Source organism: Schistocerca gregaria, chromosome 2 (assembly GCF_023897955.1).
Source record: "Schistocerca gregaria isolate iqSchGreg1 chromosome 2, iqSchGreg1.2, whole genome shotgun sequence".
In the NCBI taxonomy this organism is placed as follows: domain Eukaryota; kingdom Metazoa; phylum Arthropoda; class Insecta; order Orthoptera; family Acrididae; genus Schistocerca; species Schistocerca gregaria.
Genome location: NC_064921.1, coordinates 848,408,657 through 848,432,963, shown reverse-complemented (window position 1 = coordinate 848,432,963; position 24,307 = coordinate 848,408,657). Strand labels below are relative to the sequence as shown.

The 24,307-nt window shown below is 42.0% G+C and overlaps 1 protein-coding gene and 2 non-coding genes across 6 annotated transcripts in view; 1 reads left to right on the top strand and 2 right to left on the bottom strand.

Moving 5' to 3' along the window:
* LOC126335209 (uncharacterized) overlaps positions 1–24,307 on the top strand; it is a 99,733-nt gene that overhangs the window by 22,225 nt on the left and 53,201 nt on the right. For all 4 annotated transcript variants that reach the window (XR_007564825.1, XM_049998224.1, XM_049998223.1 and 1 more), the window contains exon 2: positions 8,768–9,372. Coding sequence is in view for 3 of the 4 variants with exons in the window: in XM_049998224.1 (XP_049854181.1) it covers positions 8,787–9,372 (586 nt within the window). In the remaining variant the exon portion in view is untranslated. The remainder of the gene's footprint in view (positions 1–8,767; positions 9,373–24,307) is intronic.
* Positions 719–793, bottom strand: Trnas-cga (transfer RNA serine (anticodon CGA)). The gene has a single exon. It is a non-coding gene; the product is annotated as a tRNA-Ser (tRNA).
* Trnas-aga (transfer RNA serine (anticodon AGA)) lies at positions 1,919–1,993 on the bottom strand. Its single transcript has one exon. It is a non-coding gene; the product is annotated as a tRNA-Ser (tRNA).

Genomic DNA, 24,307 nt, shown 5'->3' with positions numbered 1-24,307 from the left:
AAATTATATTATTTAGCAATGGAAAGGTAAGGAAATGAAGTGAAAAACACGAAATATATTAATAAAAATAATTAACCTTTATGTAAGTTCGATATAGAAAATATTGTTAACAAATTTAAAAATTAAACCTGTTAGAGGCAGTTTTATGACTGATATATTATGTAATTAATGAGAACAAAATTGAATGCTGGATACTTAATTTTGATGTTTCTGATAATGTCAGTATTCACTGGATTTCTCATTTTAAAACAAATAATGCAAAAATGGATTGTTATTCATTTGCTGGTAATAACCAAAAGATCTAATTAATTATTTTATTTATTTATATAAGATGAATATTCAAAATTAGTACTATATCATTATTGTGAATAACGATTTTTTTTGCGAATAAGAGTAAATTCATTAAGTCTAGAGTCTCTTTTAATTTTTAATTCTTTTGCTCTGGATTTTAATTCTTTCATATTTTGAAGTTTTTAAGTTCTCAACTTACAAGTAAATTGTTTATTAGCACAAATGAAAATGAAAAATACATTAAAATTTAATTTTAAAAATTTGATTTTTTCATGTGCAGGTTTTTTTGTTCTATCAAAAATTTATCATATCTAAGTTTCATTCATTATCATATTCAGTTAAAATCTACTATTTTTTGATTCTTTATTTATTTTATATTCCCTTAAAATATTTTTAATGATGAAACTTCCTGGCAGATTAAAACTGTGTGCCCGACCGAGACTCGAACTCGGGACCTTTGCCTTTCGCGGGCAAGTGCTCTACCAACTGAGCTATCGAAGCACGACTCACGTCCGGTACTCACAGCTTTAGTTCTGCCAGTATCCGTCTCCTACCTTCCAAACTTTACAGAAGCTCTTCTGCGAAACATGCAGAACTAGCACTCCTGAAAGACAGGATATTGCAGAGACATGGCTTAGCCACAGCCTGGGGGATGTTTCCAGAATGAGATTTTCACTCTGCAGCGGAGTGTGCGCTGATATGAAACTTCCTGGCAGATTAAAACTGTGTGCCCGACCGAGACTCGAACTCGGGACCTTTGCCTTTCGCGGGCAAGTGCTCTACCAACTGAGCTACCGAAGCACGACTCACGTCCGGTACTCACAGCTTTAGTTCTGCCAGTATCCGTCTCCTACCTTCCAAACTTTACAGAAGCTCTTCTGCGAAACATGCAGAACTAGCACTCCTGAAAGAAAGGATATTGCGGAGACATGGCTTAGCCACAGCCTGGGGGATGTTTCCAGAATGAGATTTTCACTCTGCAGCGGAGTGTGCGCTGATATGAAACTTCCTGGCAGATTAAAACTGTGTGCCCGACCGAGACTCGAACTCGGGACCTTTGCCTTTCGCGGGCAAGTGCTCTACCAACTGAGCTACCGAAGCACGACTCACGTCCGGTACTCACAGCTTTAGTTCTGCCAGTATCCGTCTCCTACGTTCCAAACTTTACAGAAGCTCTTCTGCGAAACATGCAGAACTAGCACTCCTGAAAGAAAGGATATTGCGGAGACATGGCTTAGCCACAGCCTGGGGGATGTTTCCAGAATGAGATTTTCACTCTGCAGCGGAGTGTGCGCTGATATGAAACTTCCTGGCAGATTAAAACTGTGTGCCCGACCGAGACTCGAACTCGGGACCTTTGCCTTTCGCGGGCAAGTGCTCTACCAACTGAGCTACCGAAGCACGACTCACGTCCGGAACTCACAGCTTTAGTTCTGCCAGTATCCGTCTCCTACGTTCCAAACTTTACAGAAGCTCTTCTGCGAAACATGCAGAACTAGCACTCCTGAAAGAAAGGATATTGCAGAGGCATGGCTTAGCCACAGCCTGGGGGATGTTTCCAGAATGAGATTTTCACTCTGCAGCGGAGTGTGCGCTGATATGAAACTTCCTGGCAGATTAAAACTGTGTGCCCGACCGAGACTCGAACTCGGGACCTTTGCCTTTCTCGGGCAAGTGCTCTACCAACTGAGCTACCGAAGCACGACTCACGTCCGGTACTCACAGCTTTAGTTCTGCCAGTATCCGTCTCCTACGTTCCAAACTTTACAGAAGCTCTTCTGCGAAACATGCAGAACTAGCACTCCTGAAAGAAAGGATATTGCGGAGACATGGCTTAGCCACAGCCTGGGGGATGTTTCCAGAATGAGATTTTCACTCTGCAGCGGAGTGTGCGCTGATATGAAACTTCCTGGCAGATTAAAACTGTGTGCCCGACCGAGACTCGAACTCGGGACCTTTGCCTTTCGCGGGCAAGTGCTCTACCAACTGAGCTACCGAAGCACGACTCACGTCCGGTACTCACAGCTTTAGTTCTGCCAGTATCCGTCTCCTACGTTCCAAACTTTACAGAAGCTCTTCTGCGAAACATGCAGAACTAGCACTCCTGAAAGAAAGGATATTGCGGAGACATGGCTTAGCCACAGCCTGGGGAATGTTTCCAGAATGAGATTTTCACTCTGCAGCGGAGTGTGCGCTGATATGAAACTTCCTGGCAGATTAAAACTGTGTGCCCGACCGAGACTCGAACTCGGGACCTTTGCCTTTCGCGGGCAAGTGCTCTACCAACTGAGCTACCGAAGCACGACTCACGTCCGGTACTCACAGCTTTAGTTCTGCCAGTATCCGTCTCCTACGTTCCAAACTTTACAGAAGCTCTTCTGCGAAACATGCAGAACTAGCACTCCTGAAAGAAAGGATATAGCGGAGACATGGCTTAGCCACAGCCTGGGGGATGTTTCCAGAATGAGATTTTCACTCTGCAGCGGAGTGTGCGCTGATATGAAACTTCCTGGCAGATTAAAACTGTGTGCCCGACCGAGACTCGAACTCGGGACCTTTGCCTTTCGCAGGCAAGTGCTCTACCAACTGAGCTACCGAAGCACGACTCACGTCCGGTACTCACAGCTTTAGTTCTGCCAGTATCCGTCTCCTACCTTCCAAACTTTACAGAAGCTCTTCTGCGAAAAATGCAGAACTAGCACTCCTGAAAGGAAGGATATTGCGGAGACATGGCTTAGCCACAGTCTGGGGGATGTTTCCAGAATGAGATTTTCACTCTGCAGCGGAGTGTGCGCTGATATGAAACTTCCTGACAGATTAAAAATGTGTGCCCGACCGAGACTCGAACTCGGGACCTTTGCCTTTCGCGGGCAAGTGCTCTACCAACTGAGCTACCGAAGCACGACTCACGTCCGGTACTCACAGCTTTAGTTCTGCCAGTATCCGTCTCCTACCTTCCAAACTTTAGAGAAGATCTTCTGCGAAACATGCAGAACTAGCACTCCTGAGAGAAAGGATATTGCGGAGACATGGCTTAGCCACAGCCTGGGGGATGTTTCCAGAATGAGATTTTCACTCTGCAGCGGAGTGTGCGCTGATATGAAACTTCCTGGCAGATTAAAACTGTGTGCCCGACCGAGACTCGAACTCGGGACCTTTGCCTTTCGCGGGCAAGTGCTCTACCAACTGAGCTACCGAAGCACGAATCACGTCCGGTACTCACAGCTTTAGTTCTGCCAGTATCCGTCTCCTACCTTCCAAACTTTACAGAAGCTCTTCTGCGAAACATGCAGAACTAGCACTCCTGAAAGAAAGGATATTGCGGAGACATGGCTTAGCCACAGCCTGGGGGATGTTTCCAGAATGAGATTTTCACTCTGCAGCGGAGTGTGCGCTGATATGAAACTTCCTGGCAGATTAAAACTGTGTGCCCGACCGAGACTCGAACTCGGGACCTTTGCCTTTCGCGGGCAAGTGCTCTACCAACTGAGCTCACGTCCGGTACTCACAGCTTTAGTTCTGCCAGTATCCGTCTCCTACCTTCCAAACTTTACAGAAGCTCTTCTGCGAAACATGCAGAACTAGCACTCCTGAAAGAAAGGAGTGCAGAGTGAAAATCTCATTCTGGAAACATCCCCCAGGCTGTGGCTAAGCCATGTCTCCGCAATATCCTTTCTTTCAGGAGTGCTAGTTCTGCATGTTTCGCAGAAGAGCTTCTGTAAAGTTTGGAACGTAGGAGACGGATACTGGCAGAACTAAAGCTGTGAGTACCGGACGTGAGTCGTGCTTCGGTAGCTCAGTTGGTAGAGCACTTGCCCGCGAAAGGCAAAGGTCCCGAGTTCGAGTCTCGGTCGGGCACACAGTTTTAATCTGCCAGGAAGTTTCATATCAGCGCACACTCCGCTGCAGAGTGAAAATCTCATTCTGGAAACATCCCCCAGGCTGTGGCTAAGCCATGTCTCCGCAATATCCTTTCTTTCAGGAGTGCTAGTTCTGCATGTTTCGCAGAAGAGCTTCTGTAAAGTTTGGAACGTAGGAGACGGATACTGGCAGAACTAAAGCTGTGAGTACCGGACGTGAGTCGTGCTTCGGTAGCTCAGTTGGTAGAGCACTTGCCCGCGAAAGGCAAAGGTCCCGAGTTCGAGTCTCGGTCGGGCACACAGTTTTAATCTGCCAGGAAGTTTCATATCAGCGCACACTCCGCTGCAGAGTGAAAATCTCATTCTGGAAACATCCCCCAGGCTGTGGCTAAGCCATGTCTCCGCAATATCCTTTCTTTCAGGAGTGCTAGTTCTGCATGTTTCGCAGAAGAGCTTCTGTAAAGTTTGGAAGGTAGGAGACGGATACTGGCAGAACTAAAGCTGTGAGTTCCGGACGTGAGTCGTGCTTCGGTAGCTGAGTTGGTAGAGCACTTGAACGCGAAAGGCAAAGGTCCCGAGTTCGAGTCTCGGTCGGGCACACAGTTTTAATCTGCCAGGAAGTTTCATATCAGCGCACACTCCGCTGCAGAGTGAAAATCTCATTCTGGAAACATCCCCCAGGCTGTGGCTAAGCCATGTCTCCGCAATATCCTTTCTCTCAGGAGTGCTAGTTCTGCATGTTTCGCAGAAGAGCTTCTGTAAAGTTTGGAAGGTAGGAGACGGATACTGGCAGAACTAAAGCTGTGAGTACCGGACGTGAGTCGTGCTTCGGTAGCTCAGTTGGTAGAGCACTTGCCCGCGAAAGGCAAAGGTCCCGAGTTCGAGTCTCGGTCGGGCACACAGTTTTAATCTGCCAGGAAGTTTCATATCAGCGCACACTCCGCTGCAGAGTGAAAATCTCATTCTGGAAACATCCCCCAGGCTGTGGCTAAGCCATGTCTCCGCAATATCCTTTCTCTCAGGAGTGCTAGTTCTGCATGTTTCGCAGAAGAGCTTCTGTGAAGTTTGGAAGGTAGGAGACGGATACTGGCAGAACTAAAGCTGTGAGTACCGGACGTGAGTCGTGCTTCGGTAGCTCAGTTGGTAGAGCACTTGCCCGCGAAAGGCAAAGGTCCCGAGTTCGAGTCTCGGTCGGGCACACAGTTTTAATCTGCCAGGAAGTTTCATATCAGCGCACACTCCGCTGCAGAGTGAAAATCTCATTCTGGAAACATCCCCCAGGCTGTGGCTAAGCCATGTCTCCGCAATATCCTTTCTTTCAGGAGTGCTAGTTCTGCATGTTTCGCAGAAGAGCTTCTGTAAAGTTTGGAAGGTAGGAGACGGATACTGGCAGAACTAAAGCTGTGAGTACCGGACGTGAGTCGTGCTTCGGTAGCTGAGTTGGTAGAGCACTTGCCCGCGAAAGGCAAAGGTCCCGAGTTCGAGTCTCGGTCGGGCACACAGTTTTAATCTGCCAGGAAGTTTCATATCAGCGCACACTCCGCTGCAGAGTGAAAATCTCATTCTGGGATTTTTAAAGATGTTTATTTTCTTTGTCCACAAAAACCAGTTTTTAATTTTATTTCTGCGAAAATGCAAATGGTATCTGAAACGGATTTGAAATTCAGTATTCTTGTAGATAGAGAATGGGGCCACATAAAGAAATGTGTGCTGGTAGCCCCCTTTCCTATATACTTACGAAAATTTAGTGGATAAAATAAGCAACTGTTGACTTTCAACAGATTGACAAAGCCAAAACATGAACCAGGTCAGTACACAGTACCATTATTATAGTAGACACTGATGTGAAATACATGAACTCCATTCATTCCTTTCGTAAAGTATAAATTGTGAGAATTACTTTAATTTTAAGTTACTTCACTTGATTACCAAGAATTACTTTGTCTCTAAATATTATTGAACATCACAGATAATTTGTGGAGGCTTCATTATTAATTACTTTCAGTTATCGTTTTGGCAAACAAAACGAAACTGGCAACTGTAGTCTTTAAAAACTTTTATTTTCACTATTTAAACAACGACACTGGAGTATTTAATAACTCGAAAGATATGGGACCCTAAGTAGGTGACCATGACTGAGGGTAACGACAAGATCAGGTACCTAAAGTTTTTACGTAGAACACTTATTACTGAAAAAAGAAATTCACTGAAGTTAACACTGGGAAAGGCCTCATGGAGTTTCTAATGTGAATGAAAGTAAGACAATCTTAGAGTTCGTTGCAGATGTCAATCCACCGTCTTTGCTGTCATCTACAGTGTTGCCATTGCTCCAAGTGATAATGTGAGCACATCATGATTCTTATTGACCAATGATGTGGCCCAATCTTGATGATATTGAAGCTTCTTGCTTCTGCCCACACTGATCATGCTCTTGGCGCCTCGTTAATAACAATTGCGCCTCACATAGGCACTACTGTGCACATCACTTGCATCTGTTCACGCTTACGTTTCACGACCGAGTAAGTCTCCTGTGTGGTATGCTCTGATGTCACACATGCTTTTAGGGACAGGACTCCTACACAAGAGTTTACTGTCAGTGATATTGTTTTTCATAACATTCTCTGACAGCATTAAACCAGAACAAATATATCATAATACAAAAAAAATTATGCAGGTTACCAGACATACCACATTTCTAATTAACACATAGTATCTCAAGATTTGCACAACAAAACAAGTACATCTTACTGACAGCAAACATAAAAAAAGCACTCCGTCTTCCGGCCACAAGTGGCCCATCGGGACCATCCAATCCCCGTATCATCCTCAGCTGATGATCCGGATAGGAGTGGCATGTGGTCAGCACACCACTCTAACAGTTGTTATGATGGTTTTCTTTGACCGGAGCCGCTACTGTTCGGTCGAGAAGCTCCTCAATTGGCATCACCAGGCTGAGTGCACCCCAAAAATGGCAACAGCGCATGACAGCCTGGATGGTCACTCATCCAAATGCCGGCCATGCCCAACAGCGCTTAACTTAGGTGATCTGACAGGAACAGGTGTATCCACTGCGGCAAGGCCGCCAGTACCTCTGTATTACAGTGTCAGAAGTTCCCTATTCAAATATGTGTATATGTGTGTACGTATATATGCCTTATGGTGCAATCACCACTGTACCCTGATTGGCTCCAGACCTTGGCAGCATACCAAAGATAAAAACTCGCTCCTGCATTGCCACAGAGAGACAAAGAGTTTGTGTGAGTAACCAAAGTTGATGAGTGGATATCTCAGTAGAACTTTGCAATGAGTATTTAACAATACAACTAAAACAAAAAACTATGGCAAAAAATAAAAATACAATATAACACACAATATGCAACTTCAGTAAATGATAGATATGGATGTGCTATGTCAATACATGACTGCTTGTTGCCTAGATTCTAAATTGGGTTGTGCTTCTATTATGTGATTGGGCTTACTCTGTTATAAAGAGTGTTTAATAAGTTTTAATTTTTATAAAATCATTTAATTGATTGTGTCTATTCCAAAGGCTACTTAGTCCCACTTAAGATGGGTCATGATTGCTGCCAACAGAGGGTTTGACATTGTGTCTGATACTACAAACATTCAAACTAACATAATATACACATCTTAATTAACATCTCTAACAAAGTCTCTATCAAACTAGTGTTTTCGAACAATCAGGACAATTTGATTTACAAATTAAATATTAATGTGCAGTTATTTACAAAATTATTCCTGATTCCAATGGGAGTATTGTGTGGTAACATTCAAGTTAGGATCTCTATTCCAAGACTACCATTATATTATTTTGCAATAAATGTGACCTTATCTGCAGTCTGTTTTGCATGATTAAAGTGTCCAGGGTAGCCTGTTTCAGTTATCTGAAATGTATGTAGGTAATTTGCCCAATATGTTCCAGTTTTCTTTATTTGAACTTATGTCAAACAGATGTCTTGTGGTTAAACATGGTCTCCCCACAGAGGTAACGTGTGCTTCAATTGGTCACTCAAATAATATGAATCAGAGGTGTTCCAGAAGCACATATAAATTGTTTCCGAAACCGAAAAAGGTTTGCCAGATATGGACTATATGTAGTCAGAGTTTAGCATAGCCTTTGTTGGCTGACAGTGTCTTATTTTTATCTCTGATGTTGGAAAAACCGTAATGCTCCTTGACCATGGGATATCATTTCCCATTGCCTTCGCCTCTGCTTTGAAATAAATGTTCTTACTCAAAATACTTATTAACCTAATATCAGTCACACTTTATCAGAACATGCTTTAATAAAAGTTCAGTGTTTGGTTACTACTTATTAGATCCAAAGCTTATAGCCATAATTTTTTTAATCATATACTATGTAGTCTCCTAATGTAAATACTATTCCATCTGAGATGCTATATTTTTAGTGGTGTTTTTCTACAAACTTTGTTATCAAAAGTTGCGTTCATCAAATTTAAGAGGAATTTTGACTACGAAATTTAACCTGAAAGTTACGTCCTACAATGGAACTAACAGTTTTGATAATAATAATAGTAATAATGCTAAAGAATATGTCAGTAACGAGGGTATTTGAAGATTCTGTGGTGTTACAGGTTGACACACTGAAGCCACATGATGCGCCACTCAGCCTCCCTGATTCTCGTGCTGTGGCTGGCAATGGCTCAACTAAACCACGTGTCCATGATAGATTTCAGTGGGGTGCTACAGAATGCAAGGTCTGCGCTCAACTACATAGCATCAGTGAGCTCGCGGTTTCCGCTCAGTGACACTGATGACGAGGAGACACCAGTGGACTCAGAAGCAGTTCAGGTGATATCGACAACTGAACTTCCAAAACCGGGTACAGAAGAGGCACTGGCAATTCGTCTTCTGGGCAGTGACGCAACAACTGAGCATTTAGGCCCAACTATAGAGACACCATGGAATGGTGGTTGGACCACATCAAACAGCATCGGTATGATAAAACAGATATCGGCAACAAAACTACCTGTTCATAAGCTGGAGAGGTCTCCTGACTACAGTTATACAACACCAGTGGTTACATTAAAAGAGAACAAAAAACTGACACCTCTGAAATATATAACTGATGAGGACTCAAAGCTGGCAGCTCCTGTTGCCAAGACTCCACAGAAGATCGTCCTTGAATCTACTAGTGACCAGAACTTCAAGGCGACCCTGACATTTACAGAGAACGAAGGTTAGTATATGTGAATCTGTACGATCTGGGATCATACAGAAGTTTGCTGCCTATTCACCGATTTTTATGCGTTTATTTCTTCAATCGACCATGTACAGACCACTATAAATGTACAACCATAGTGGCCTTTGCTCTCATCTATCATTTTCAACAATATACAGTATCCAGTTCAGTGTTCATCCGACTATTTGATATCAGTTGTTCGTTTTTCGTCTGGGATAGTGCCAAATGTCACTGCCATTGTTATGAAAAAATTATGTTTTGAGAGTCTTCCAGATTCTCTCTATAACTTTTCAACGTTCATGTGCCAGGGTATTCTAGTCTCAAAATATTGTACATGCAGGCCATTTAGGGTCGTTCAGATTTAATATACTGGCATGAAAGCAGGATCTTGCATTTGTGCATTGTGACCTTAAGTTTTTGTATTTTAGAATATGTTCTGTGTTTTGATTTTTTGTGTAGATTCCGAATTTATAATTTTCACCCAGCATATTAGGTAAGTTCTTTTTCTATTCGGTACAATTCAGCTAGTACAAAAGTCATAGAGAGAGTAATATAAAAATTGTATCTGGTGTATAACTGTGCTATGTGCCACATATATTTGACATTACTTTCGTTTATCCAAAACAATATTTGCAAGACATTTTGGGCTGCTACTTCTTTCAGTACATTAATGAATTCAATGATTATAAAGAATCCGCCTCGATTGCAAATAGAAAATCCAAGTTGACCTAGGTTTCGGCGCGGATAACCATAGCTTCTTCGGAACACACTAAAACAACAAACTATCTAAAGAGGCATGATCAAATATTAACACAGAAGGCCCCAAAGGGCGAAAGACTCACGTAAAATGTAAAATAAACAGGACGTGTCTACCATGTTAATACGAGGGTCACTCCAAAAGAAATGCACACTATTTTTGTAAAAATACGGTTTTCATTCTGCATGTCTGAAAGTTTTACAGTCTGTTGGTACATCCTTCCCACTTGTTTTCAAACTTAGTTCAACCTGTTCCCGTGAGTGGCACCGTTACAGCTTGCCTTCAAGATGGCTTCTACACTTGGCGTTCGTCAGAAGCAACGTGCTGTCATAGAATTCCTGTGTTGTCAAAACGAGACAGTGGGAAACATCCACAAGAGGTTGAAAAAGGTGTATAGAGATGCTGCTGTCGATCTCTGTACAGTTAGTCGGTGGGGAAGCAGGTTACGTGATGAAAGCAGGCACGGCAATATTGAAGATCATCCTCGCAGCGGTAGGCCCCATACTGCACACACTTCAGACAATGTGCAGAGAGTTAATGAGTTGCTGGCTGCTGACAGACGCATCACAATGAAAGAATTGTCACTCTACGTTGGGATAGGGAAGGAAATGTTTGCAGAATACTGAAAGGTTTGTGGGTTAAAAAAGGTTTGTACCAGGAGTGTCTCCAGGATGTTGACAATGGCTCACAAAGAAAGAAGAACAACGGTTTGCAGCGAACTTTTGGAACAGTACGAGAATGGCATAGATGAATTTCTTGGAAGAATTGTGACAGATGATGAAACATGACTCCATCATTTTTCACCAGAGATGAAGAGGCAATCAATGGAGTGGCATCATGCAAATTAACCCAAGAAAAAAAAAAAATCAAAACCACACCCTGTGCTGGAAAATTTATGGCTAGGGTGTTTTTCGATTCCGAAGTGCTCTTGCTTGTGGACATCATGCCAAGTGCAACCACCATAAATTCTTATGCATATGTGACGGCACTGAAGAAACTTCAAGCTCGACTGAGTCGTGTTCGACCACATCGACAAAAGCAGGATGTTTTGCTGTTGCACGACAATGCAGGGCCACATGTCAGTCAAAAAACCGTGGAAGCGATCACAAAACTCCGATCGACAACACTGAAACACCCGCCTCACAGTCCTGACCTGGCTCATGTGACTATCATCTCTTTGGGAAACTGAAAGATTCTCTTCGTGGAACAAGGTTTGAAGATGAACGCTGCCAAACAGTGGCTCCAACAGGTTGGTCCAGAATATTACCGTGCGGGTATACACGCGCTGGTTCCAAGATGGCGTAAGGCGGTTGAGAGGGATGGAAATTATATGGAGAAATGAAAATATTGTTCCTAAAGGATGTATCTACACACAGTAAAACTTTCAAACATGTAGAATAAAAGATGGATTTTTTTAAAAAAAGAGTGTGCATTTCTTTTGGACTGACCCGCGTAGCTGTACTTAGCTCAAACGTCAGAAGCGTGTTTCCTCGCCCCAGCCAACGTTCGGTGGGCCGTGGGCTCTCAGGTAAACTGGGGCGGCGCCGGCAGATAGACTGTCAGACTGTCAGAAAAGAACGCGCATGCGCAAATTGAGAAATTGTCTTCTTCCATGTGATTGGCATAAAATGTGTTACGAAAGTCATCCGATGACCGGGTCAAAGGCGCAGGAATTTAATGCGTGTCTATGTATAATGTCCTAGCTCGAGGACGATTTTATAGAACTATAGAACGTGGATAGGCTGAAACTATATATGCGGGATAGCAAATTCCACGGATGGTCAAAATGCATGCACGCAGGACAGACAAAAAACCATCAACTAGAAGCAAGCTAGAAATATGGGGGTTGAATAACCCATTTTTTTCAATTACTTGGGATCGGTGATAATACTTGATGACTACGCTTGGATAAGCGTGTAAAGTTACTATATTAAATTCTAAGCACTATTGACCAGAAAAGTTAGTATGATAGGCTTAATGTAATTGCGTGAAAGGACGTACAATGTCGCCTTATCGCCCTTAATATCTAATGACCATCAGAAGTTATTTTGAATAGTGCTATCGGATATGTACCAAAATAGTGTAAAAAGAGCCTAAAGCTAAACTGGTTTCTTAAAATCAGGTACTTGAGGTACTGAACCAGGAAGCTTAATCAAATGAGGTCTGTCAACGCATATAACGTGGAACAGACAAATTACCTTTGTGTTCTAATAGCTGTTGACATGAAAGGTCAAATAATATTACGGGCTTAATATATATGCGTGAAAGGACTTACAACGTCGCTTTCATCGCCCTTATTATCTATTGATCGACAGAGGTCAAAGTGATTAGTGCTATCAGGAGTTACCAAAATGGTCAGCAAAGTTATGTGTATATGCGTGAAGAGACGTACGACGTCACTTCAACATTTTTTTTTAAGGTTAGGGATTTATTTCCTAATATTAGGCCAGAGCTCGGACTTGGAATGAATATGACTAAAAAACATCCTTGCATCACCATATTAAACTTGGATGATTATAACTAAGTCGGAATGGCTATTTGGACCATATTAGAAATATTGGAGCTTGCAAGAAGTGAGAATACTGTGAACATGTACAAGAATCACTCATTATTAGGCGTTAAATGAAAGAAAAAAGGGCAGCCGTCATAACTAAAATTAAGGGAACCTAGAGGGTGACTGAGCGAATTGACCATCCGTGACACCAAGCGAGCGCATGAATGCAACGGCTATCGTATGGTAGGATGTGAAGTGCTGAAAAAAGGGATAAAACCTTCAAAAAATTTTTTGTTTTTTAACTGGAGTTGGTCATTAAGGATGCAGTCTTTGTCATACCATAGATGTTCAAATAACTCCATTTCTAGTAATATGTCTAATTTCATACCCTTAACTTCAGAATGAAGCAGCACGGTACTGCCTTAGGCGCGTGAGTCATTTGTACAAGGTGGCAGGGGTAAAATACAGTGAACGAAAGGCTATTTAGAATTTGTACAGAAACCAGATGGCAGTAATAAGAGTCGAGGGACATGAAAGGGAAACAGTGGTTGGGAAGGGAGTGAGACAGGGTTGTAGCCTCTCCCCGATGCTGTTCCATCTGTATATAGAGCAAACAGTAAAGGAATCAAAAGAAAAGTTCGGAGTAGGTATTAAAATCCATGGAGAGGAGATAAAAACATTGAGGTTCGCCGATGACATTGTAATTCTGTCAGAGACAGAAAAGGACTTGGAAGAGCAGTTGAACGGAATGGACAGTGTCTAAAGTAAGATAAAAGATGAACATCAACAAAAGTAAAACTTGGATAATGGTATGTAGTCGAATTAAATCGGATGATACTTAGGGAATTAGAGTAGGAAATGACACACTTAAAGTAGTAAAGGAGTTTTGTTATTTGGGGAGTGTCGAATTAGAGAGGATATAAAATGTAGACTGGCAATGGCAAGGAAATCGTTTCTGAAGAAGAGAAATTTGTTAACATCGAGTATAGATTTAAGTGTCAGGAAGTCGTTTCTGAAAGTATTTGTATGGAGTGGTGGTGGTGGTGGTGGTTAGTGTTTAACGTCCCGTCGACAACGAGGTCATTAGAGACGGAGCGCAAGCTCGGGTTAGGGAAGGATTGGGAAGGAAATCGGCCGTGCCCTTTTCAAAGGAACCATCCCGGCATTTGCCTCAAACGATTTAGGGAAATCACGGAAAACCTAAATCAGGTTGGCTGGAGACAGGATTGAACCGTCGTCCTCTCGAATGCGAGTCCAGTGTGCTAACCACTGCGCCACCTCGCTCGGTTTTGTATGGAGTGTAGCCATGCACGGAAGTGAAACATGGACGATAAATAGTTTAGACAAGAAGAGAGTAGAAGCTTTCGAAATGTGATGCTACAGAAGAATGCTGAAGATTACATGGGTAGATCACATAACTAATGAGGAGGTACTGAATAGAATTGGGGAGAAGAGGAGTTTGTGGCACAACTTGACTAGAAGAAGGAATAGGTTGGTAGGACATGTTCTGAAGCATCAAGGGATCACCAATTTAGTAGTGGAGGACAGCGTGGAGGTAAAAATCGTAGAGGGAGACCAAGAGATGAATACACTAAGCAGATTCAGAAGGATGTATTCTGCAGTAGGTACTGGGGATGAAGAAGCTTGCACAGGATATAGTAGCATGGAGAGCTGCATCAAACCAGTCTTAGGACTGAAGACCACAACAATAACGAGAAAATCTGGAGGCTTTGGTCAACAGGTGCATTTGTATATAGACTTGTTATATCGAAAGAGACGAGTTTGGATTCGTCAGTACAGGTTACAGATCTCAAAAACCTGGCTAATTCAGTGGAATTTTTAATTGTGTAATTTTTTACAAAAACAAAATTATTTTTTGTTTTATTATGTAAGCACCTTGCCAATTTGTGATCGGCGGTCTCTGTACTATCAACGATTGGACGGATTGGATGATGTATTTTATGGACCTTAAATTGACTTCTCATTTTAGGGAGTTTGGGGTTCATGGTGGTAAGCCACTTTTTACGAATTTCTCCTATTAACTTTTTATATTCTTTTTTAGTAGATATAATTACAGACTTCCCCTTGTCTGATTTCGTAATGAGAGCATCGTTCTGTAATAATTTTTGGTTGATGCTTTTTAGTGTCTTGCGTGCATTATTGTCTTTTTGACTATCATGTAAACCATTACTCAAAATTTTACAAAATTCGTAAGCCAAAAGTGTTTGTTTAATTTTTGGCGTTTATGAACATTCTAGCCCAATTTTTAGATCCACTATTATATTTTATAAAGTATTCGATTTTACTGCTTCTGGTTCGATATTAAATTTCAACCCTTTCGAAAGAAGTGCATTCTCATGAGGTAAGAACACGATATCTGTTTTATTGACGACACGCTCGAAGAACTTAGGCTCATTTGTGGCACTATTGTGACTAGTTGTTTTAAAGTTTCCATTAAGCTTTCCAGTTAAGCTAGCAAGCTTCTTGTCGTGCCTATTCACAATCCCCTCTTTGCGTAGCGCCAGTCATTCATCTCCCATTAACCAAAAGGAGACTATTTGGAAATTATAGGAAGTGCTACTACACTGTTGGCCACTAAAATTGTAACACCACGAAGATGACGTGCAACAGACGAGAAATTTAACAGGCAGGAAGAAGATGCTGTGCTATGCAAATGGTTAGCTTTTCAGAGCATTCACTCAAGAAGGTGCCGGTGGCGACACCTACAACGTGCTGACATGAGGAACGTTTCCAACCGATTTCTCATACACAAACAGCAGTTGACCGGCGTTGCCTGGTGAAACGTCGTTGTGATGCCTACCATGACGTTTCCGACGTTGATAAAGGTCGGATTGTAGCCTATCATGATTGCGGTTTGTTGTATCGCGACACTGCTGCTCGCGTTGCTCGTGATCCAATGGCTGTTAGCAGAATATGGAATCGGTGGGTTCAGGAGGGTATTACGGAACGCCGTGCTGGATCCCAACGGGCTCTTATCACTAGCAGTCGAAATGACAGGCGTCTTATCCGCATGGCTGTAACTGATCGTGCAGCCACGTCTCGATCCCTGAGTCAAAAGATGGGGACGTTTGCAAAGACAACAACCATGTGCACGAACAGTTCGACGACGTTTGCAGCAGCATGGACTATCAGCTCGGAGACCACGGCTGCGGTTACCCTTGACGGTGCATCACAGACAGGAGCGATGGTGTACTCAACGACGAACCTGGGTGCACGAATGGCAAAACGTCATTCTTTCGGACGCATCCAGGTTCTGTTTACAGCATCATTATGGTCACATCCGTGTTTGGGGCATCATGGTGAACGCACATTGGAAGCGTGTATTCGTCATCGCCATACTGTCGTATCACCTGGCGTGGTGGTGTGGTTCTCCATTGGTTACACATCACGGTCACCTCTTGTTCGCATTGACGGCACTTTGAACAGTGGACGTTACATTTCAAATGTGTTGCGACCTGTGGCTCTACCCTTCATTCGATCCCTGCGAAACCCTACATTTCAGCAGGATAATGCACGACCGCATGTTGCAGGTCCTGTACGGGCCTCGACTGCTGCGCTGGCCAGCACATTCTCCAGACCTCTCACCAGTTGAAAACGTCTGGTCAATGGTGGCCGGGCAACTGGCTCGTCACAATACGCCAGTCACTACTCTTGATGAACTGTGGTATCGTGTTGAAGCTGCATGGGCATCTGTACCTGTACACGCCATCCAAGCTTTGTTCGACTCAATGCCCAGGCGTATCAAGGCCGTTATTACGGCCAGAAGTGTTTGTTCTGGTTACTGATTTCTCAGGATCTATGCACCCAAATTGCGTGAAAATGTAAGCACATATCAGCTCTACTATAATATATTTCTCCAATGAATGCCCATTTATCATCTGCATTTCTTCTTGCTTTAGCCATTTTAATGGCCAGTAGAGTAACTTCAGTAATTTCTGAATAAGACATATAAGCCTTCTCATTCAGACTATCTTCCTTAGCAAAAAGATAAGAAATTCTACTATTAAACAGCTGCACAATAAGTTTCTTTTTGAGGATCGGCGATCTATGGCAGGAACTCCTAAAATATCTGTCAATAAATTTTGGGGAGACGTTGAGCTTTCTACATTGTTTAATAAAATTAATTGCCGTTTGAGCAGTGCCAAGGTTCCGAACGAGGACGGAGAACGTTTTGATTACTAATCAAAAATTCTACCCTTAGACGACGGGTGCATCATGTAAGAGATTCTGGTTACTTTCCATACCGTAGAGCTTCTGAATGGCTCAAATAATGTTCCTAGAGTGATTAGATGCACGGTGTTGTGTGGATTTCTAGTCTAAAGCGCTCTCCACTTTGTGAGTACTCCTTGACGCCACAAAGAACACTTCGACTGTTCGACATCTGGCCTGTACTCGTTCGTTGCTCGCCGAACGCTGTGTGTCTAGTGCCTTCTTCAAGTCGGTTTCTGATAGACGTGATTACAATACGCTACATCTACTTCTTCGGCTACTCAATTCGCATACATTCACCCCAACGCCGTACCTCACATCAGACATCCAATTCTTGTCACCTTATCAAAGTGTAACAGTAGGTCACCGTTATCTAGTATCTTAGTTGTGCCCATTAATAAAACAAAAACAGTTGTGAACTCCTTCCCTGTTCCTCAACATAGGAATCTCACAATCAACCGGTTGCAAATAACTCTTTGGCACACTGACCTAGGTTTCGACACCTCTAGGGATGTCTTCATCAAAATGAAATTTTAAGAAACCGTAAAATTGCATTGCGAGAAACCAGAGCTCAAAGTTGAGAGCGGATATGCTCTAGTCGAAATTAAAATTAGACACGTCCTACCTTTTGGCACGTATGACTCTGATGTCTGCCCTAAACTTTGACCATTGCCTCCTCGCAATGTAATTTTACGGTTTCTTAAAATTTAATTCTGATGAAGACATTTTTAGACGTGTCGAAACGTAGGTTAATGAACCACATAAATATTTGCACTGTTTGAAACTGATATCCTTCCCTCTTCCTGCTGTCCGCTGCTGGAATACGCTACCCTACAATCTGCACATTCAGTGACCTGTAACATTTGCGAAGGACTGAAACACCGCTCCCTAAAAATATTAACATATATGAATAATTTGTCTCCGAAACAGTAAAGCAAATGCTTCCATATTCTCCCTGTATGGTTTATTAATATATGTTTTCTCAGTTAGTCACTGCACTTGATTTCCTCATCTATTCGTTATTTGTGTTCTATCAAATTCGTCTTTCTGCGGCTCTGACTTTTGCTTTTGCTCACTACCGCCTGCGACACTTTAAATCTACCTGCCTGTTATTTGTCTTTATTGTTCTGCATTTCATCAAAACTGTGTTTTCTTATAGAATAACTACTACTTTATGGAATTTTCATGTTTTGTATTCCTCACTTCTAATAACTTGTGTGGCATGATCAAAATGTAAAACACGTAGAATAGCTGGCTAGAGAGATGGGCTGATGACTCTTATCGCTTCAGGAAAAATAATGAATAAATTAAACAAGTATTATGTTACGTGCAATAGTTGAAACATGTATTTTCATTAGTTGCTGATGTATAATATACAATAATAATTGTTGATACAGTCTATGCTTAAATTGTAAGTAATAGGCTGGAACGTAACAAATTAGTAATAACTATATAAATAATAAAAAGAATAATAATAAACTTTACTACAATCCGGAAAAATTCATGAAAGTTATATGTCCTTCCAAAAGCATTTAAAATGTACAGTTGCGTTTGGATAACTGTAGTGACTTTATAATATTTTTAGATATAAAAAGTAAGAGTATTGTCCACATGGGAAATGTTTATTCCTTTGCTATCACATGTCCAAAATGTTGTTTCTATATCTTCTACGATTCCGAAAATATTGAATCTTACTGCATTAATAAGACGCCCTGTATATTGACAGGATGCACATTTTACTTTGCATGTGATATATCCCTCTTTGTATATCCCTCTTTGTTTTATATTTATTTGAGCGACCAAAGCACTTCAGAGAAGTCTCACATGGTCACAAAGAGTTTCACAATCTTCGCTTCAGCATGTACCACATGCCACGACCTTCCTATTTTGAGATTCTGTCGGTCTTTGAATTATATTTGTTTTCATTTGTAACGGAATATCCATTGCGAGGACTATCCAGCCAAAACATTATGACTACGGTCCACTGCGACATTGGATACCGGCTTGTGGCGTTGTGGGCACGTGACTCTGCAACAAAAGTATGCAAACGAAGCAGACACGGACGAGGGATCACCGTACCGAAGATATGGGCTGCAAATGGGGAAATCCACTGAGAGAATCGAGTTTGACAAAGGGCGGATTATTATTACGCATAGCCTGTGAATGAGTATCTCGAAAACAGCCAAACTGGTCGAATATTCAAATGTGAGAATCTACGGAAACAGGTAGAAGGTCAGTGAACCTACAACTAGGCGCTTAATGGTTGGATATCCACGACTCTTCACACAGACTTGTCTGCTCTGTAATGTAATATAAATGGTGCTATGTGGCGTCTCTCCCGAAAGAGCACAATATTGGTGAATGCACAAATTAAACATTGACAGTTTCAATCTTGCTATAAATTTAGTTTATTTTTAAGTAACGAGCAGAAGGATAACTACATAGAACAAAAATGTTCCACAGGATATGTGATCTTTTATATGTGCGCACTGAGCTTCTAGACGGTTTACTGCTTCCGGTCTCTAGGGGAATCTGGCAAGACACTGTTCGCGTACGTGAACAAAGCGATCGAAATGAGCCTATCGCACAATAGGTATGCAACACACCTTACGTGTAGGTAACGCGGTTACCATATTGACTAACCAAGACTACTAGGAAAATTAACGTACTCTACGGTTACTTAAGGTAGTCTATCGTAGCCTATGGCAGTTTTACAATTTTAATTTTCCACTATACAGGGAAAGAGAATATTCCAGTCAACATTGTCAAAAGCTTGACTGGAATACTCTCTTTCCCTGTAAAGTGGAGAAGAAATAAAAACATTGAGGTTCGCCGATGACGTTGTAATTCTGTCAGAGACAGCAAAGGACCTGGAAGAGCAGCTGAACGGAATGGACAGTGTCTCGAAAGGAAGATATAAGGTGAACATCGACAAAAGCAAAACGAGGATAATGGAATGTAGTCGAATTAGATCGGGCGATGCTGAGGGTATTAGATTAGGAAATGAGAAGCTTAAAGTAGTAAATGAGTTTTGCTATTTGGGGAACAAAATAACTGATGATGGTCAAAGTAGAAAGGATATAAAATGTAGACCAGCAATGGCAAGGAAAGCGTTTCTGAAGAAGAGAAATTTGTTAACATCGAGTATAGATTTAAGTGTCAGGAAGTCGTTTCTGAAAGTATTTGTATGGAGTGTAGCCATGTATGGCAGTGAAACGTGGACGCTAAATAGTTTGGACAAGAAGAGAATAGAAGCTTTAGAAATGTAGTGCTACAGAAGAATGCTGAAGATTGCTTGTCTTATGGGTAGATCACATAACCAATAAGGAGGTATTGAATAGAAATGGGGAGAAGAGAAGTTTGTGGCACAACTTGAATAGAAGAAGGGATCGGTTGGTAGGACATGTTCTGAGGCATCAAGCGATCACCAATTTGGTGTTGGGGGGGCAGCGTGGAGGGTAATAACCGTAGAGGGAGAGCAAGAGATGAATACACTAAGCAGATTCAGAAGGATGTAGGTTGCAGTAGGTACTGGGAGATGAAGAAACTTGCACAGGATAGTGTAGCATGGAGAGCTGCATCAAACCAGTCTCTGGAGTGAAGGCCACAACAAAAACATACAGGGAAAGCGGAGGAACTTGATCCACAAAGTCACAACGCGGATGAAAGCTTGTGTTGCGTCATCGGAGAGGACATCTGTCTTGCTCCACTCCGGAGACGTGCGGCCACTATGGTGTGGGTGGCTCGCGTTCGGTAGTCGAAACTCAGTCTCCTCTCGGTGTTTGCCCACTTTTGAAGCAGCTTCGGTACCATACACCACGTGTGACTAAGTGAAATCCATTGTCATTCTTGATTAGGTTCTTCTGCAGCTGGATTTAGATGGCCTCCAAGTATACTCAGTCCCAAACGAGAGATGTATTTTTCAAAAATTTGGTATTTTCATATCGTATTCTGCGGCTAGTCTCTTGGAAATGTTCAGAAATTGCTGATTTCGTTGACTGAATGTCGGGTGCTCTTTTTGTTCAATGTACATCTACATCTACATCTACATCTACATCTACATCCATACTCCGCAAGCCACCTGACGGTGTGTGGCGGAGGGTACCCTGAGTACCTCTATCGGTTCTCCCTTCTATTCCAGTCTCGTATTGTACGTGGAAAGAAGGATTGTCGGTATGATTCAGTGTGGGCTCTAATCTCTCTGATTTTATCCTCATGGTCTCTTCGCGAGATATACGTAGGAGGGAGCAATATACTGCTTGACTCTTCGGTGAAGGTATGTTCTCGAAACTTTAACAAAAGCCCGTACCGGGCTACTGAGCGTCTCTCCTGCAGAGTCTTCCACTGGAGTTTATCTATCATCTCCGTAACGCTTTCGCAATTACTGAATGATCCTGTAACGAAGCGCGCTGCTCTCCCTTGGATCTTCTCTATCTCTTCTATCAACCCTACCTGGTGCGGATCCCACACTGCTGAGCAGTATTCAAGCATTGGGCGCACAAACGTACTGTAACCTACTTCCTTTGTTGTCGGATTGCATTTCCTTAGGATTCTTCCAATGAATCTCAGTCTGGCATCTGCTTTACCGACGATCAACTTTATATGATCATTCCATTTTAAATCACTCCTAATGCGTACTCCCTTCCTTCAACCACTCTAATGGTTTGTCCGACGTATCTTTTTCCACACTCATACAATATGTGATATAAGCCAGGTTTTCGGGATCTCAGACCAGCTTTTACTGACCCTAGAAGGGTTTTATTCTTTGCTAGAGAGTGGTCCACTCCTTTTATTTTTTGTCTGTATAAAATTCTGCCACTCTTTCCCGGTATGCTACCGGCGAATGAGATGTAGGCTGTGTTTACGGGTTTATCCTCCTCAGATGGTGGTTGTAGTGTGGACTTCTGTCTAAAGACACGTCGGAATTTCATGGTCGCTAGAGCCGTTTGCTTGAACATGGCTTCGATGCGTACTTGTCTCGGTGTTATGCTTGGTCGGGTACCGCACAAGCCAGGTGAACTAAGTTGTTTAGACCCTTCCATTTGCAATTGGGGATGGCGACTGGAGGATGAAGGTGTCGTCTTTGTGACTTAATCTCCTGTAGACGATGTGCCACAGTCTTCCGTCCGGTCTTCTTTGTACCAGATAATCCAATAATGGTTGCTCGTGATTTCCGTCCGTCTACTTGGTAAACTACATTTTATTTTTCAGTTTCAATGTTTTGTTGACGGGGAACTAGTATCGTTATTAAATTTCTTAAAGCGTTTGTCAGTGATTCTGTCAACAGTTGCACCATTTATATTATGCAACTAAATTCAAACCTTACAGGTTCATTTTCAAGCGTGGCCTGCTGAAACTGCACTGACAGTGACAGTTTTTAATGACAAACATCAAAGTGGCAACACATACGTTATAAATGTTTACAAAATGATTGCCACAAACCACATGTACCTCTTACCAAGTCAGAATCAACTTGTGACAGAGTCATTAATGAACGCTTTAAGAAACTGCATTCTACTTTGGTTGTAGTTTAGTTGTTGTTAGAATGGGTCTGTATTAAGGCAAGAAAACCTTCGAACACACAAGATCTCTTTGTTTCACGTATTTTAATGATGAGCATAATTATTTATTATGAACAGTAATAGATTTCTTTTACGAAATAAATTAATTTATGAGATGCTGTAATCATAGTTAATAAATCCTGTGTTTTCTATAAAACAATTCTGACTGACCACTATATATTTTTCTTATGCCGTGTCTTAGTGCAGTGAAAACTTTCTTTCTTAACGACGAATTGCCCGAGAACATAACGATATTACTGAATAAAAATAAGCAAAGTATTTTAATCTACTAACTGGTTTCTCTGCAAGACTTCACCGGACTTTAAGTATAGAAGTGGATTGTTTACGAAGCTCTAAAAACTTGTCTTCCAATTTAAACTATCATCAACACGAACAGGAAAAATTTTGAAACTTTCTGGTAGATTAAAACTGTTTGCTGGACCGAGACTCGAACTCGGGATCTTTGTAAGGTAGGAGACGAGGTTTTGCCGGAAGTAAAGCCGTGAGGACGGGTCATGAGTCGTGATTGGGTAGCTCAGATGGTAGAGCTCTTGCCCGAGAAAGACAGAAGTCCCGAGTTCGAGTCTCGGTCCAGTACATAGTTTTAATCTGCCAGAAGTTTCATATCAGCGCACGCTCCGCTGCAGAGTGGAAATTTCATTCAGGAAAGATTTTGAAGACACCAGTTGAAGGTTTAAATTTATCATTCGCGTTTTACTTTTTGATGTCTAAATGTGGTATTTTCTTAATTTAAAGAGCAACAATTTACAAGTAAAAAAAAATTTTGAATACTTATTTACAATTTCTTCTATTTCTCTATGACTAATGTGGGGGTTATAATCCACAGATCATCTTCAAAAGGAACTAATTATGCTTTCTGTGGCTGAGACGTTTTGAGAGTACTTATGATTGGAAGACTTCAGCTTAAGTCAGCTTTTAACCGAATGGGAGATGCTGAAATCTTGGGCCAATTTTAGAAAGACAGATGGTGCAGTTAGACAAAAAGCCCAAAGACTTTAACAACTCAGACTGTTGTCGCTGGAAAGAAACTGAAAAACACAAATGAATATGTCATGTGGTTTTGTTAGCATTATCAATAGTGGTCGCTTCAACCGCCTTGTCAGAAAGAATTCCCTTCCACCGAACGTAGTGGCCTAGTACTTCGAGGTATCTGAGTTGTGTCTTAAGAGCATGTAACACTGACTGAAGTGACTGAAATGGATATAAGCTTTACGTGATCGTGAATCTATAATATGCCATAATCTATTTCGATTGTGCAAGAAATCACCTTGAAATCATAAAATATCTTTACAGAGTATAGCACGTCACATGTTGTAAATCAAGTACTGAGTCATTAATTGAGTAATCTGTGACGATATTTTATGATCTGAAGGTGATTGCTAGCACAACTGAATCCGGTCATATCATTTTATAATCCCGTGATCCAGACAGTTACAGGTAATATTGGAGATTGAGGTCGCTTTTCCACATTCCTAACCATTCCAAGCCTTATATAACATTTCTGGATGTGTGTAGTGTGGTGTCATGTCTGTGATGCATAATGTTGCGACAGTGTAGAGGACAAAACCTGGTGCCGGCACTTAGCCTATTCTTCTCAAACAACCGATGAGCTTAACGTCTTCTTCCAACGGACGGACCACAACAACCTTCTCACATGTCCTCACTTCATGAACTTTGATATTAGCCACTTCCTCTCTTCCCCTTGCCGGCCAGAGGTGTGTGGTGAAAATTTCTTGTACCGCTAGGATTCGAATCGGCTACCTCAGAGTTGGGCACCACGGCACAGGGATGCATTATTGTGGAGGCTTGCGGAGGATAGTTACATCACAATGTGCGAAAAAAAAGCCAGATGGGTTGATGGTCCCTTGT